This window comes from Chiloscyllium plagiosum, unplaced genomic scaffold (assembly GCF_037043375.1).
Source record: "Chiloscyllium plagiosum isolate Xiang-an unplaced genomic scaffold, Cpla_swu_hap1 HiC_scaffold_7, whole genome shotgun sequence".
Lineage (NCBI taxonomy): Eukaryota > Metazoa > Chordata > Chondrichthyes > Orectolobiformes > Hemiscylliidae > Chiloscyllium > Chiloscyllium plagiosum.
In genome coordinates, this window is record NW_028270145.1 from 25,813,228 (window position 1) to 25,828,920 (window position 15,693).

Genomic DNA, 15,693 nt, shown 5'->3' on the forward strand with positions numbered 1-15,693 from the left:
CAGATAGAATCTCTGCTTCATGCCTCATCTAAAAGGCAGCATCTCTGACAGTGCAGCACTTCCTCAGTGTGGGCACGTCAGCCTGAATTTTGTACTCAAGTTAGTGGAGAGAGTTTTGAAACCATAGCCTTGGGGCAAAGGTGAGTTTGCTAACTGCTGAGCCACAGAGGACACGATGAATCTAAAGTTTGAAGAATAAATTTTAAAATTAAATTTCTTGTCAAGAGAGGACAGATTTACAACAACAATGACAATTTGCTTCTTATATTTTGCAATAAACTATTCTTTAATTGGCAAAGCTGATCACAAACTGAGGATTTTATTATCTCAATCAAGTTCCAGAGTGTTTGATGTGTGAGCTTTATTGAATAAATCATATCCACAGAAATAAACAAGGTCATGAATGTGTTTCCTCCTCTGCACTTGTGGCAGCATACTAAATGGATATGATAACAAGGTGAAGGCATATTATGAGACAGTACGCCATTTCTCAAACACTCGGCCATTGTGAGGAAGATTAGGACTTATTTAGTTTCTGAACGGTTTCTCTCTCCTATACATGCTGACAGACCTGTTAACTTTCTCCAGCATTTCCTGTGTCTTCTAAACCATATTGTGTGACTTACCACTACTGATGCCAGAGTTGGCGATGACCGTGGCTTCACTCCACTGGTCAGCACTGGACACGGAGTATGAGCGTTGGTGCATGCCCTCAGGACGGCTGTTGAAGGAGACCAGGCTGATGCCACTCGCCATCTGTGTAGCTGAGCCTGTAGGAGTCACATTACCTGAGGTTGGAAAGAAAATGAGCTAAGTGCCTTAATGGAAGAATTGCCTTGTATATTGTGCACCTTGTTCTCTCAGATGCTGTTGTACTGATACACTTCTGAAACGATGCATAATGCTCAATGGGGGAGTAGATGGAATAGTAGAGATAGGCTGAGCCTTTATCCTCTGTCAAGTTCAGGCTTATCTATAACTCTACTGCCATATCGTAACCAACAACGAATCCACTCCAACCAACAACAACCAACACTTCACTCATCACTGCTTTGGATTAATACCTATACTGGCTCCTGGTTCCCCAACAATTTTACAATGTTAATATTCTCAAATGAGGTGCTGGAGAAACTCAATAGGTCTGGCAGCATCTGTTGAGACAGAAATGGAGTTAATGTTTTGAGTCCAATGTAACTCTTTGGAACTGAAGAGAGTTAGAGAATTATTTTTATGCTTCTAATAAAGAGCAAATAGAACAGGTGGCAAAAATCTCCAGAGGAAAAGGCAAATGCAGTGCAAATGATAGTAGAGTTTTTGATGCAGAATAGGGGTTAATGACAGGTTATTAGCAGATAACAGGTCAGAAATAAAAACAGAAATTACTAGAACAGCTCAGCAGGTCTGACAGTGTCCATAATGAGAAATCACTGTTAATGTTTCAGGTCTGGTGACCCATCCTCACAACGATAATAGGTCAGCTCTGCTGAGAGCAGACTCATGCAAGCCCAACAAGATGGGGTCAGGACTTAAAATGAAGGACAGTAGTATTCTTGCATTCAAGCTGTTGAATTCAGTGTCGAGTCCTGAAGGCTATAAAATGCTCAAGTGGAAAACAAGATACTGTGCCTCCAGCTGGTACCGGTTTTGTTGGAGCACAGCAGCAGGCTTCGTATAGAAATGTTACCTTCCAGTCATTGGCTATTTTAATATACCATCTTGCACTAAAAAAACCTCAACATCAAGCTGCTGTTTCCGATACTGTCATTAATCTCACCTCTGGAGATCTCTCTCCATAGCTTCTCACTTATAGGCCCCAAGCCCATACTGTCCACTTCTTCACCTCCTTCCCAAAATTCACTAACTAGATTGCCGAGAGCCTCATTGTTTCAGGCTGTTCCTGTCCAACCTGAACTTACTCCTTCCCATCTTGATGGGTATTTTTTTCCTCACCTCGTTCAATCTTTTCCCACTTAAATTTGGGATCCTTCTGATGTTTTATGTTGGTTCTATATTTTCAGTTTCCTGCTTCTAGCTCTCTCTTCACCAGGAACCGTGCAATTCCTCTACACATTCATACTCCATCAGGATGATCTAAAGGCTCTCTGCTTTTTCCTCAAAAGCAGGCGTGAAAAATCCCCATCCACTATCACTCTCCACAGCAGGGCCGAACTCATTCCCATGTTGAACAATTCTTGCTTTTTCATGTCACTTTCTCCAAGTAAAAGCTATGTATCTCCCTTTGCATGGATCTCAGTTATGCCTGATATCTTTGGTGCAGCTTTCTGCTCTTGTCTGGAATTCAGCTCTGCTTTCAATTTTCACCCATCTTCACATGTATTTTGTCCACTTCTGACTCTTCCCTTTACTCCCATGACTTCAGTTTCCATTTCTAGATATAGGTTGCCCACCAATATTAATAAATATTGGGCCGAAGGGCCTGTTTCCACATTGTAAGTAATCTAATCTAATCTAATCTAATCAATATCCATTACAAACCTACTGACTCCCAGTTATCTCCTTTACACCTTCTCACAACATCTTCTTGTATGGACTCCATTCCACTCTCCCAGTTTCTCGGTCTTCATTATATTGATTCCGACAGAATCATCTTGCACAGTTTCCTCAACCCTCAGCAACTCTGTTTGACAGGTCCACAGCTGTGCCTGACCTATCTCTTGCATTTCTACCCTCACTCTTTTGCCTTCCCTCTCAGAACAATGATAGAGTATCCCTTGCCCTTACTTTCAACACCCACAGCCTCTGAATTCAAAGGGCCACCATTTCTGTGATCTCTAGCAATATATCATATCTGCCAATTCCCTCTGTCAACAGCCTAGTCCACTCTGGATCACTGTAACACCTCTTCAACCCCCTCATCTATGCACTTCCCACACAATAATGGAAGTGAAACAGTTGTCCTTTTCCTTCCTTATTGTCAAAGGCTCCAAATACACCTTCCAAGTGAAACAGTGATCTGTTTGTAAGTCTTTCAAATTTAGTCTACTGAATTAGCTGCTCACAATGTGGTGTGTTCTACACTGAGTGAATGCTTTGTGGAAAACCTCTGTTCTGTCTGTAAGAATTATCCCAACTATACAACTGTTTCCTTTCAAATACACCACCTTGCAGTAATATTCTCAAACTTGGTTTCAAATCATTCTATGCTCTTCCTTTCCGCTGTCCTTGCCCTTTGCCATTGTAGTAACATCCTCTAGCACTTCCTTCAATTTGGCCTCTTGCACATTTGATTTTAATTGCCCTACAATTGGTTGACCTGGCTTTCACCGGTGAAGATTCTAAGCTCTTTTTTCTCTTTAAGATACTTCTTAGAACCTACCTCTTTGACCAAACACTGTTCTAATGTTTTACTCTATGGCTTGCAGTTTTTCCAACAAAGTACTTTGGAACAGTCCACTCTATGCAAATACAAGCACTGTGATGAAGAAAAACCATTACAGACAGTATAGATTTATTAATTTTACAGGGCAAGAGACAGTTTGGGGAATATTAACTGATATTTAATAATATTGGCAAAAGATTTCTCAAGCTTATCCAAACATCTGTTGGGTTGCCTGTAATACTCTTCTTGCACAGATAAAAATATTAAGCTGAGGACCTTTAGGAGAGGAAAATGAAATGAAAAGGATAAGAGGGAGATAGGAGATATACAAACAAAGACACAGAAACTTAGAGACGGAAAGAGACAGATGTCAAAGTGCCAAGTATTTGATCTAATAATTTTTAATGCCAATAGAAGAGGTAGCCAAATATAGAGTGCCTCCTGTTGATAACATAGATGCAATCACAACCAGATTTGGTCTCCCTGGGGGAAAACAAATGCTGTAGAACAACATGGTCGCTGATAGTCCTGTGATCCACAGGGAGATGGAGAGAATATACAGCAGACAGACATGGAAGTGGCCGGAGTATGCAACAACTCTGACTGGTTGAGTGAACCTCGTGGTTTGTACAGCCTGTTGCCATTAAATTCTTTGACATTGAACATCACATTTACTCAGGCTTCTCAAATGTGTTTGAAATGTCATATTCCAAGACCTTTGGCCTTGAGCTGAAACATTCCCAGAACAGCACAGAATTATCTGTCTCTGCATCTAAATTGGTTTGTGGTTTGGTGGAATGGGAGGCCCACAGTGACCTAAATCAATTCAGTTTGATCCAAATCAAGCACAGCCAGCTGGAAATCTTACTCCACTTCAAAATTCCAAAGGAAGCTTCCATTATTGCCATCTTGCTATAACTTAACGATTCTTCAAAACAGTTCAGGGATGCAGCTCACCACCAACTTCTCAAAGGCAATTAGGGATGGGCAATAAGTGCTGGCTGAGCCAGTGATGGTGATGTCCTAAGAACAAACAAAACATCTGTCCCCTACCTTCTGTCCTGGGCTCCAATTATCAGAAATCTTTATCTTCTCTTTACCAACCCTCTTGTCAGCAGTGTGCCACTGTACATTCCAAAATCTCTTATAATTTTGAATACGCCTGCTAAATTTTTCCTCAAATTTCTCAGCTTTTCCATTCTCTTCAGACAGAAGTCCTTCCAGAGAAGAATATGTAGCTCTAATATTGGAACATTTTATTTCCTTGTGGAGAGACTTCATTGCAAATCGGGATGCAGACAGGAAACCAAATCAGATTTATGGATTATTTACCACACACTGATTAAGAACACTGCAACAAATCCACTCACGCAGTTCACTGGTTTCCTCAACGTGATTAATTAGATCTCAGCTTTAAATGTGAACATTTAACAGTGGCCATTTTATCCAATTCGCTCTAAACTTCTCAGCAGACTTGGAAGTGAATTCATGTTTTTGTGTGTGTAGAACAGGTGAAAAAAACATTGAAGTGCATTGAGAGAAAGCAGGGTTATAGAAAGAACCTAAAGAAAGAATTAGTGAATTAAATTACAATTTATTGATATTAATTACCTTTACAAAACTGAAAGAAGCTGCCAGCTTTGTTACAAGTATGATGCTTTTATAGCTTTTCTACAAAGTATGCTACTGATCAAATCACAGGTTGATGTGCACATTTCCCTCATTCTCTTCTCTATTTTTTTGCTGATTGCAGTTCCCAGCACAAATTGCTCTGCTCATACTGTCCATGTGCCTATTTGCTTTTGCAGGAACTGTTTTAATGAACCACATGCATTGTTCACAATCCATATCCTGTTTTTACTTGATGCCAGAAACATAAAATTCACTAGTTTCTGGATGAGAATCGGAAACCAATGTGGAGTCTCTATCAGCAGTAGTGATACTGATTTCACTGTCATCATTGTGATTTTCACTAAGATCAGCTGACTAAAGCTTGAACCATTACTCCGAACGTGCTAATTGGCCTACAACAGCTTGTCTAGCCCTACCAGCCCCTGAGTTATCGTTCTCCTCCTTTAAGACATTCTGTAAAACCTAATTTATTGATGTAAAATTTTGGTAACCTAATGCCTAAATATATGGCTTGATATAAATTTACATCTGATTTATATTCCTGCCAGGCACCTTGGAATATCTTATTACAATGAGGATGCTACAGAAATGCAAATGTCTTGTGTATAAGAAACCCAGGCTGAAACCGAAGAATTCTAACATTCAGTTTCTGTGTATAGTTATGTAGAGATTTCATTCAGTGCATTAATCTCCTCCTGCAATTCCAAGCTGGCTGACTGCACCTTCATTTTTCTTGCTCTTTGTTTCTCCAGCAGCTGAGCAAAGGACTAGAAAGGGTTAAATGACAGCAGGCGGCTAATGATGTGCCGACCCATTCGCATCAACTACGATTGGTACCTACACAGGGGAGCACTCTGCTGTTTGCAAATGGATTTTAATTTGCAGTAGACCAGGAGTACGCCTGCACAGCGACTAAACATCACCCCCTCTGCACCCCAAACAAACAAATAATCCTGGGGTGGTGGTGGTGGGGTTGATCACAAAACCTATAGCAGGAGGGACTCAGGCTCACAAATATATCATTTATATGCACTACTGCACACAACAGATCAGTATCTTACTCTCGTGGTTTTGATCAATTGTGTGCTGGATGAGAGTCAGATTCTAGCTATTCAAGAAACCTGTTCCTGAACTATTTTTAGACTTGATTGCCAATGCCAATGCTGAGTCTGTGGTCAGAACAACTAGGTATAATCAAACGCCACAATCTCATTGATCAAAATTATACAGTTGACTTCTAATCACTGGGTTAATAGTTGGACTGGTGCAACACTGGCTTATACTTGGTTCAATCCATGACCCATTAAAAAGGGAGTGCTACAGTTAAGATTCAACGCATCTGGATTAGGATTCCAATGAGCCCTGAACAAAATTGCACATGTTGCTTTCATCTGAGAGCACCCAGCAGTGCTCAGCGCTCCTTGACTCACTTACTAAGCTCAAATAAGAAGCCCAGACATTTCATCCAAGGAGGTAGCTGAAGTCCATAGAAATCACACATCAGCATGAATAGTACATTCTGGAGTGGAGGGACAAAGAAGAGATGGATGTGGAAAAGGATAAGACATACTTTAACATTAATGGAAAAAAAATGCTGTGTTGGCAATTTGCTGGCTTTACGATGCTAGTAGATACTGCTGTGAAAATGTTAACAGAACATAGAGGGAGAAGCTCTTATAATAATGAAGGGGTTCGATAGGGTACACATAAAGAGGATGACATAACTTAAATAGAAATCACAGGAAAAACTCATCAGGTTTGGCAGAGAAACTGAGTTAACCTTTTGAGTTCAATATGGCTCTTCTTTGGATAAAATATTAACATTATTTCTTTCTTCACAGATGCTGTCAGACCTGCTGACTTTCTCAAGTGTTTCTTATTTTTGTTACATTTCCCAGCATTCACAGTGTTTTGCTTTTATTTTATACTCGTAGAAGTTACCATAGCTAGGAAAGCGGAATAGAAAGTAGTTGTGGTTCTGTTCGCCGAACTGGGAATTTGTGTTGCAGACGTTTCGTCCCCTGTCTAGGTGACATCCTCAGTGCTTGGGAGCCTCCTGTGAAGCGCTTCTGTGATGTTTCCTCCAGCATTTATAGTGATTTGTATCTGCCGCTTCCAGTTGTCAACCAGAAGCGGCAGATACAAATCACTATAAATGCCGGAGGAAACATCACAGAAGCACTTCACAGGAGGCTCCCAAGCACTGAGGATGTCACCTAGACAGGGGACGAAACGTCTGAAACACAAATTCCCAGCTCAGCGAACAGAACCACAACAACGAGCACCCGAGCTACAAATCTTTTCACAAACTTTGAATAGAAAGTAGATTCAAAGATGAGATTTATAAATATAACAGGGTTTTTGGGGAAAAAAACCTTTACCTAGAGGGTTGCTAAAATGTGGAACATATCAAGTAATTGATTAAATTATTGTCTAGATCGAATTAAATTGAACCTGCACAAACATGATGGAGAAATACAGGGTAAGATGAAGTTTGAAGAGGCTTATGAGAGATTGAAACACGAACACCGACCTACTGGACTGAATAGTCCATCTCTGTGTCTTAAGTACTATATTATAACATGTAGAATTCTTACATTTTCTAGTTAGTGGCACAAGTTATAAAGAAAAGGAGGTTTGTACTAGACCTAGTTGGAGTATTCTGGGGAACATCATTAAGGGAAGTTGAGTAAAATACAGCAGATAGTCCCATAATTGCTTTCTGGGACAAGACATAACTGGAGCAAAAAATAAATCTGACAGTGGGGTTCTATTGACCATATTGGAAAAATATAGTAACCTGTAGGAGATCCTGACGAAAATGAGCAGTAGTGAAAAGGTAATTGAGATGGAGGTAGATTTTTTCCAGCAGATCACTGAGATGATTTAATAGCAATGAAGAAGCAAATGGCCTTCATAACGAGAATATTTAAATATAGGAGCAGGGGTGTCTTGCTGAAATTGACAGGGCCTTGGTGAGATCATAACTGGAATACTGTGTGCAATTTTAGTCTTCTTTTTAAGGATGGATGCGCTGGCAATGGAGGAAATGCAACAAAAGTCTACCACTCAGAGTCCTAACTAATCCAGTCTCTCTTCATATGTCAGTCCCACCTTCCCAGGAATCACTAGCGTTTTGAAGAATGAAAGGGATTCCAGAAAGTTATAACTTCTAACAGAACTAGATAGAGGAAATATATGGAAGGATGTTCCTGATGAGCTGGGATCCAGAACCAGTGGTCACAGTTTAAGGATATGGGGTCGACCATTTAGGACTGAGATGAGATTTCTTCACATAGAGAGCTATGAGCCGATGGAATTCTCTGCCACAGAAAGCAGTTGAGGCCAAAACATTGATGACTTCATAGCGTTATAGTTAGTTATAGTTCATAGGGCTAAAGGAATCAAAGAATATGGGGGGAAAGTGGGAACAGGGTACTGAGTTGGATGATTGGCCATGACCATATTGAATGGTGGCACAAGCTTGAAGGGCACAATGGCCTCTACTTGTTCCTATTTTCCAAATTCCTATGATAATTAGAGTCCAGAAATTTTAAATTATCACAAAAAGAATTGGTGGAGAAAAGATATGCCTTTGGAATGAGGTGGAAGTTTTTATGGAGAACGCCTCTGGGGTGAAGTGCGAGAGAAGTCCCTCAATTCTTTTGGAAGGGAATTAGGTAGTTATTTGAAGATAAATTTTGGAATAGTTGAGGTTGAGCAGGAAAGGGGATTCAAATAGGTCATTCATGGAGAAAACACTGGCAGAGATTTGAGGGGTTCAGTTGCCTGTTTCTATGCTATGGCTTTTTTTATAAATCCTTTATATTGGAAGCAATTCAGAGATAGTTTACTGCATTGTTTCCTGGAGTGGGGAAATGATGAATAGATTGGGCCAGCATGAATGCATTTAGATGAATGGGAGGTGATCTCAATGAAATGTGTATGATTCTGTGGGGACTTGACGAGTTGGAAACAGAGATGTTCACATTAAGGGAGAGACTGGACCTATGGTACACAGTTTAAAAATAAGGAGCATATTCTCTGGCAAGTGGGCATACTCAATGCTAAACAGTATGTCCGTCTTTTGAGCAGAATTAGTTCAATAAGAGTCAGCTCATGTTGCTCTTGACCTCTCTTCAGTTAACAGAGTACTCCAGAATTCAGAGCTTCAACAGCAGTGCAACAAACAACTTATTTGTTCAGAATGTTGAGTAAAAACTTTAATCTTAACTTCAGTTCCTGGAGTGCAAATGCTTCCTCCATGTCTGTGATTTTTAAAACAACTTTGATTTATGTGGCTATTTTTGGGGCCTTAGCTGTCCCAAAAATCTTTGCAGGCAATGCACTACTTTCAGAAGTGCAGTCATTGTAATGGGGATAAACATGGCAGCCAATTTGCGCACAGCAAGTTCCCACAAACACCAGTGTGAAAATGGCCAGATTATTGGTTTGAGTGTTGGTTGTTTATGGATAAAATACTGGCCAAGGAGAATTTCCCTATGCTTCTGTGAAACTGTTCCCTGGGAACTTTTATACTTACCTGAGTGGCTCTCAGTTTAACATCACATCTGAAACACAGCACCTCTGAGAGCAGGAAACTTTCTGGGCTATCTATTTATAATATGGGCAACAGTCATATGAAGAAGTTGTTTTCTACATTATTCCATCAACATGACCAAATCGAATTTGTGAAGCATAAGACTAATCAATGAGAATACTGGTGATAACAGGGTTGTGTTAAGCAGCAGCATAAGGTATAGTGACCTGCAAGGATGTAGGAGTTTCAAGATTTTAAAGTATAGTGGAAGTGTTCGGCACCATCGGAAGGAAGAGCTATTCTGGCCCACTCCATTATACCAGCATGGTCCATCTTCCTTACCTATGTTTGTGACTTGGTAGAATCAGAGTTGATTGGGCAATTAATAGATTTGGATCATAGTTTGGCCAATTGACTCTCCTCCATTGGGATTAGGTTAAGACTTCATTGCCCAAAGCTAACAGCCATAAGTGTGAAGGAAAATATTTTAATTAATCTAGAAAAATTGTTCTGATGTGACACCTCACCCTTTCTCTTACAGTAGCTGGTTCTATGGGAGGAAAGGCCACATATTCCACTGAACTGAACAGCATTAGAAGTTTTCGCAATTGCAATGTGTGGTACTGTGACATGTCAGTATGATGCCGATATAAGTTGGAGCTGAAGGCTTGTATCTCTGTATGCTGTCAAAGCAATGTTACTGTTTCTTCACATGTTACAATATATTATAGTGTTGTCAGCTATGATGAAGCTCCTCTACTGCACATATAAGCATTAAATTCCCAGACCGTCACAAACTCCATATCTAATAAAATAGTAGTACTTTGCTATAAAAAGATACTAATAATTTGCTTGGACATATAGATTAGATTAGATTAGATTAGATTAGATTACTTACAGTGTGGAAACAGGCCCTTCGGCCCAACAAGTCCACACCGACCCGCCGAAGCATAACCCACCCATACCCCTACATTTACCCCTTTACCTAACACTACGGGCAATTTAGCATGGCCAATTCACCTGACTTGCACATCTTTGGACTGTGGGAGGAAACCGGAGCCCCCGGAGGAAACCCACGCAGACATGGGGAGAACGTGCAAACTCCACACAGTCAGTCGCCTGAGTCGGGAAATGAACCCGGGTCTCTGGCGCTGCGAGGCAGCAGTGCTAACCACTGTGCCACCGTGCCGCCCACATGAGCTAGCATAACATGTAGGGTAGAATTTTTAAAAATGATGTAACTGTTGGTCAACTCCCCAGTGCCTACTAGGCAGCTTCATGTTCAAGTTTATTTTCAATAAGCCAACACCACCAGGATAACGGAGGAAATGGCACTAAGGGGAGAAGGGGGGGAACAACAGAAGGAAAAAAACACAAAGATAGAGAAACAGTGGCAAAGCAATGAGAATATGGAGCAGTTAGCAATAGAAGTACTTAAAACTTTGTTGTATTTCCTGTGTTTTTCTGAGGGTAGGTACTAATAGAAACAACTGTTTTCTAGTTGTTGTTGCTCTGCTGACATTCCCCACATTTCTGTGTATGTAGGGCGAACAGGAACAAAGTAGTGGAAAACAGTTGTAATAAGAGAAAAGGCATAGCTGTGATATGAAGGCACTGTCAGAATTAAAAGGACATTAATTTACTCAATGCCACCTCTCTAGCTACTCAAATAGAAGAGACACTATTTGTGAATAACGTTTCTAGCCATCAGCCAGTATCTCCATAAAACTGGCTTCCGAGCCAGAACTGAACAATGGCTTGCCTGGAAGTCACATCATATTCATCTTGTTATCAGGTATGACCCTCAGACTGCCATGATCACCTCCGCACTCTTTCTAGCCTACGTTTCAGTCAGTTGTTGGGTGCCGGCTTCATCTGCCAGCAGCTGGTTTATGGTGCTTATCAGTCCGTTATAATGAAATGGCCATTAACTCACTCTAAAAGGTCAGAGTGCAATGCGTACATGACTGACACCACACTCAAACATCAGTAAAGAAACGCAAGACCCTTCACTCCCCTGAGACAATTTGTTATGACATTTGTGCCTGTTTTATTCACAATAATGAAAAGCAACTCTAACTTCCTGATAAGCGGAAGCCAAAATACTTGTAGTCAGTTTTTGCAGTAAATTATCTTGAGGTGGAATATAAACGCTTTTCACAAGTATATAAATCTGTATTTGTATTCAAATAAAATTACTTTAGGACAGTGAAAGTCTCAATTATACATTAATAATATACATATTTCTACCTTCAGCAGCGACTACGCTAGTAAAAACAACACCCATTATTTCTCATCAGAGAATTGCCTGTTCCAGTTACAAGGCTATTACACTCATTTTATTTCTTGTAAAACCTTTTTTCTCCCTGGTCAAGCAGTGTGAAAGCACACAGCAAGATCAGGACAGCATAACTGAAGATCTATGCCACATGCCAGTGAGACAAAGTCAGCAGCTAGGGTACTTAACCTCAAAATGAACATGCACAGCCAGAATAAAAAACATGACATATCTATACAGTTTTGCTTACATGTAATTAGTCACCATCAATAACCCACTTCTAACCAGCCTTCCCTTCCCAACACAATGCTCATATTCAAAGTCATCCACCAATCATTGCATGGAGAGATAAGCAATGATTTGTTTTTGTCACTGAAGTCATACAGAATGTAGTAGTGATAGTCGTTCAGAGTTTGCTTGGTTAATGTGTGTGACTTATTGGTGTGTACGTTACAGTATATTGTGGTGGGAGACAATATGAGCGGCAAATTGTCACAACTATTGGCCAATTTATACTTCTCTGAAAGGTGGCTTTGTGAAATTAGCAGCTTGTCTTCAGAGTTGCTTGAGTTTCCAGAAATTCCTGCAAAAGCAAATTCGGGTCACACCAGAAAGTTAGGGCCAATACTCCCTTTAAGCTGCATGGCTGTGCAATTGGTATGCTGACACAGACCATAGTATTGACTTCTGGTTCTGTAAATTGCTGTGGTGCATAGATCTCAGAAATCCATGCAGAAAATAAAACTAGAGGGAACACAGGTTAGGGTCAGTATTTAATGGTGTAAGGACCCTTTAACAATGAAATTTAAGGTCCTAAAATAGCATTCAAATTTTCTGGTGCTGAAATTGTGGGGTTTCCTTACTTCAGAAACTAAATTGTTGAAGTTATAGTCTAATTGATACTCTTTATACTGATTATTCAATTTTTTAAACTTTCCTTTCTGCCCTTTTTTGTCTCTCACCGAGTCCAATGTTTCCCTTTCTGTGCTTAACTTGAATCTAATTCAGTGGATTTCTTTCCCAATCCTTGAATCTTATTGATTAAGGAGAGTGTGTGTCGGTTCTGCCATTTACTAAGATCCCATATGCCACATTACGCACTCTGTGCCATTAGCAGCTCACATTTCTAATGAATTACAGCTCAAAAAAAATCTAACCAGCGAAGATACCCTGCTCCAGCAAAATCTGCGCAGAGTGCATTAGAGGAAGTCCTTGGAATATTCTATAATATAAAAATCACAAGGGTTCACTTTGGATGATGAAGTTTAATCACTCTAATGACCACTATACTTTATCACCTAATTTATGAAAAGGGAACCACATTATATACTAAGTGTAGAGTTAAAAATTAGCTGCTAAGCCACACGCACGTACACCTGCTCCTATCTTGTAATATAGAGTGCCACTGTGGCTTAGCAGTTAGCATTGCTGACTCACAGTGCCAGGGATCTGGTTTGATTCAGTATGGAGTTTGCACATTCTCCCCGTGCCTGCGTGGGTTTCCTTTGGGTGCTCTGGCTTCCTCCCACAGTTCAAAGATATGCAGGTTACATGGATTGGCCATGCCAAATTCCCCATAGTATCCAAGGATGTGAAAGTTAGGTGGATTAGCAATGCAAGTGCAAGGTTACAAGGTAGGGAGTGGGTCTGGTTGGGATGCTCTTCTGAGGGTCGGCGTGGACTCAATGGGCCAAATAGTCTGCTTTCACATTGTAGAGATTCTAAGACTGTTCTATGACTAGCCCAAGGATCCCCTTTCCTTTGGGGTTGAATGCACATCTCAAACTCTATAGGCAACACAGGATTACTTAGAAATCAGAGATAACCAATAACAAATAAAAAACATGATCCTAAACACAGAAAAGTGAAACTTAAATGAGGAAAGGCGCTACATAATTAGGTATAGGAGGTACAGATCTATCATTATCAACTGAAGCTCTAGTTAATAATCATTTGCTGTTTCTATGCAGTATACTAAGAATGAGCTGCACTAACAATAATGGAAAAAAAGAGAGGAAAACATAATTCTAGTCAGACAATATACACTGAGGGGAAAGGTCAACTGATGGGCAAGGAGGCAGATTTGTTCTTGAGAAGACTGACTGCTTCATGATTAATAAACAAACCAATAAAATGTAGTACAGTTAACATCCTTAAAAAAAAAACACCTGTATTTAATATGTCAGTGAAGAGGGTGAGGTATCATCAGCAACATCACAGTGAGAGCATAATAAATATTTTGTGTTACAATCATGTTACAACAGTTTTTGCCTTTTCCTACATATTGGACATATAACTTAGCGAGTTCCACAGACGCACCATCTTTGTACAAACTTCCAATTAAAAGTTTTCAATAACTAACCAATTTCAATTCTCTTCTGTCATATACGAGCAGGCCAATCCAATTAAACCTCTACTGGATAGGTGACCTTCCAATGAACTTGTTAAAAATGTTTCCCTGCTTCTAACCAAATAATTCTTGCCAAGTATTATTGGTGGGATTCTGGCAGTAACGGTAAGTGAGCAAGATTATGAACCAGTGAGAACGTCTGAAATAAATGGGGTGGCACAGTGGTTAGCACTGCTGCCTCACGGTGCCAGGGTCCCAGGTTCGATTCCAGCCTTGGGCGACTGTCTATGTGGAGTTTGCACACTCTCCCCGTGTCTGCATGGGTTTCCTCAGGGTGCTCCAGTTTCCTCCCACAGTCCAAAGATGTGCAGGTCAGGTGAATTGGCCATGTTAAATTGTTCATAGTATTAGACGCATTAGTCAGAGGGAGATGGATCTGGGTGGGTTGTTCTTCGGAGGGTTAGTGTGGACTAGTTGGGCCAAAGGGCCTGTTTCCACACTGTAGGGAATCTAATCTAATCTAAATCATCCACTAAATACATGGCATACATAATACTGAAGGATATCTCAGAAAGCTTCAAACTTTTAAGCATCAGTAGGACAGAAGCATCAAATTATGACAAAGGTTCAGTGGTTCGCAAGGAATATATGTCAGATCTGTGTAATAGAATTGTTCAAACCAGCACACATTAGCTCGTGATCACAGGAATCTGATGTAGCTTAGTAGGTATCACTCTTGCCTTTGAGTCAGAAAGTTATAGCTTTGGGTCCAATTTTGGAGTCGTGAACACATAATGTATATGATACTCTCATGTAGATCGGAGGGAGTGCTGCATTGTCTGGGGTTCCTTCTTTCAGAAAGGACCTTGAACTGAGGCCCTATCTGCCCTCTCAGATCATAGAATCGAAGAGTCATACAGCACAGAAACAGACCCTTTGGTCCAACCAGTCCATGCAGAACGTAATCCCAAACTAAACTAGTCCCACCTGCTTACTTCTGGCCCATATCCCTCCAAACCTTTCCTATTCATGTATCCATCCAAATATCTTTTAAACGTTGCAACTGTACCCGCATCCAACATTTCCTAGGAAGTTCATTCCACATGCGAACCACCCTTTGTGTAAAAAATGTATGTATGTCCTTTTTAAAATCTCTCTCCTCGCAACTTCAAGATATGCTCCCTAATCTTCAAATTCCCCACCTCAGAGAAAAGATCAACTCTATCTATATCTCTCATTATTTTATAAATTTCTATCGGGTCACCTCTCAACCTCCTATGCTCCAGTGAAAGAAGTCCTAGCTTGTCCAGTCTTTCTTTATAACTCAAACCTTCCATACCCAGCAACATCCTGGTAAATCTCTTCAGATTGATAATATCCTTTCTGTAACTGAGCGACTAGAACGGGACACAGTATTTCAGAAGAGGCCTCACCATTGTCCTGCACAACCTCAACATGACTTCCCAACTCCTTTACTCTAAGGACTGAGCAATGAAGGCAAGTGTGCCAAATACATTTTTAACCACCCTGTGTATATGTGACACAAACTTTAA

The 15,693-nt window shown here is 40.4% G+C and overlaps 1 protein-coding gene across 8 annotated transcripts in view; it reads right to left on the reverse strand.

Annotated features, from left to right (window-relative positions):
- The window catches only part of agap1 (ArfGAP with GTPase domain, ankyrin repeat and PH domain 1), a 766,011-nt gene that overhangs the window by 173,079 nt on the left and 577,239 nt on the right, over positions 1-15,693 (reverse strand). For 5 of the 8 annotated variants that reach the window (XM_043693251.2, XM_043693245.2, XM_087988861.1 and 2 more), the window contains exon 12: positions 627-788. The exons of the other annotated variants lie outside the window; for them this stretch is intronic. In XM_043693251.2, the coding sequence (XP_043549186.1) occupies positions 627-788 (162 nt within the window). The remainder of the gene's footprint in view (positions 1-626; positions 789-15,693) is intronic. 8 annotated transcript variants of the gene reach the window in all.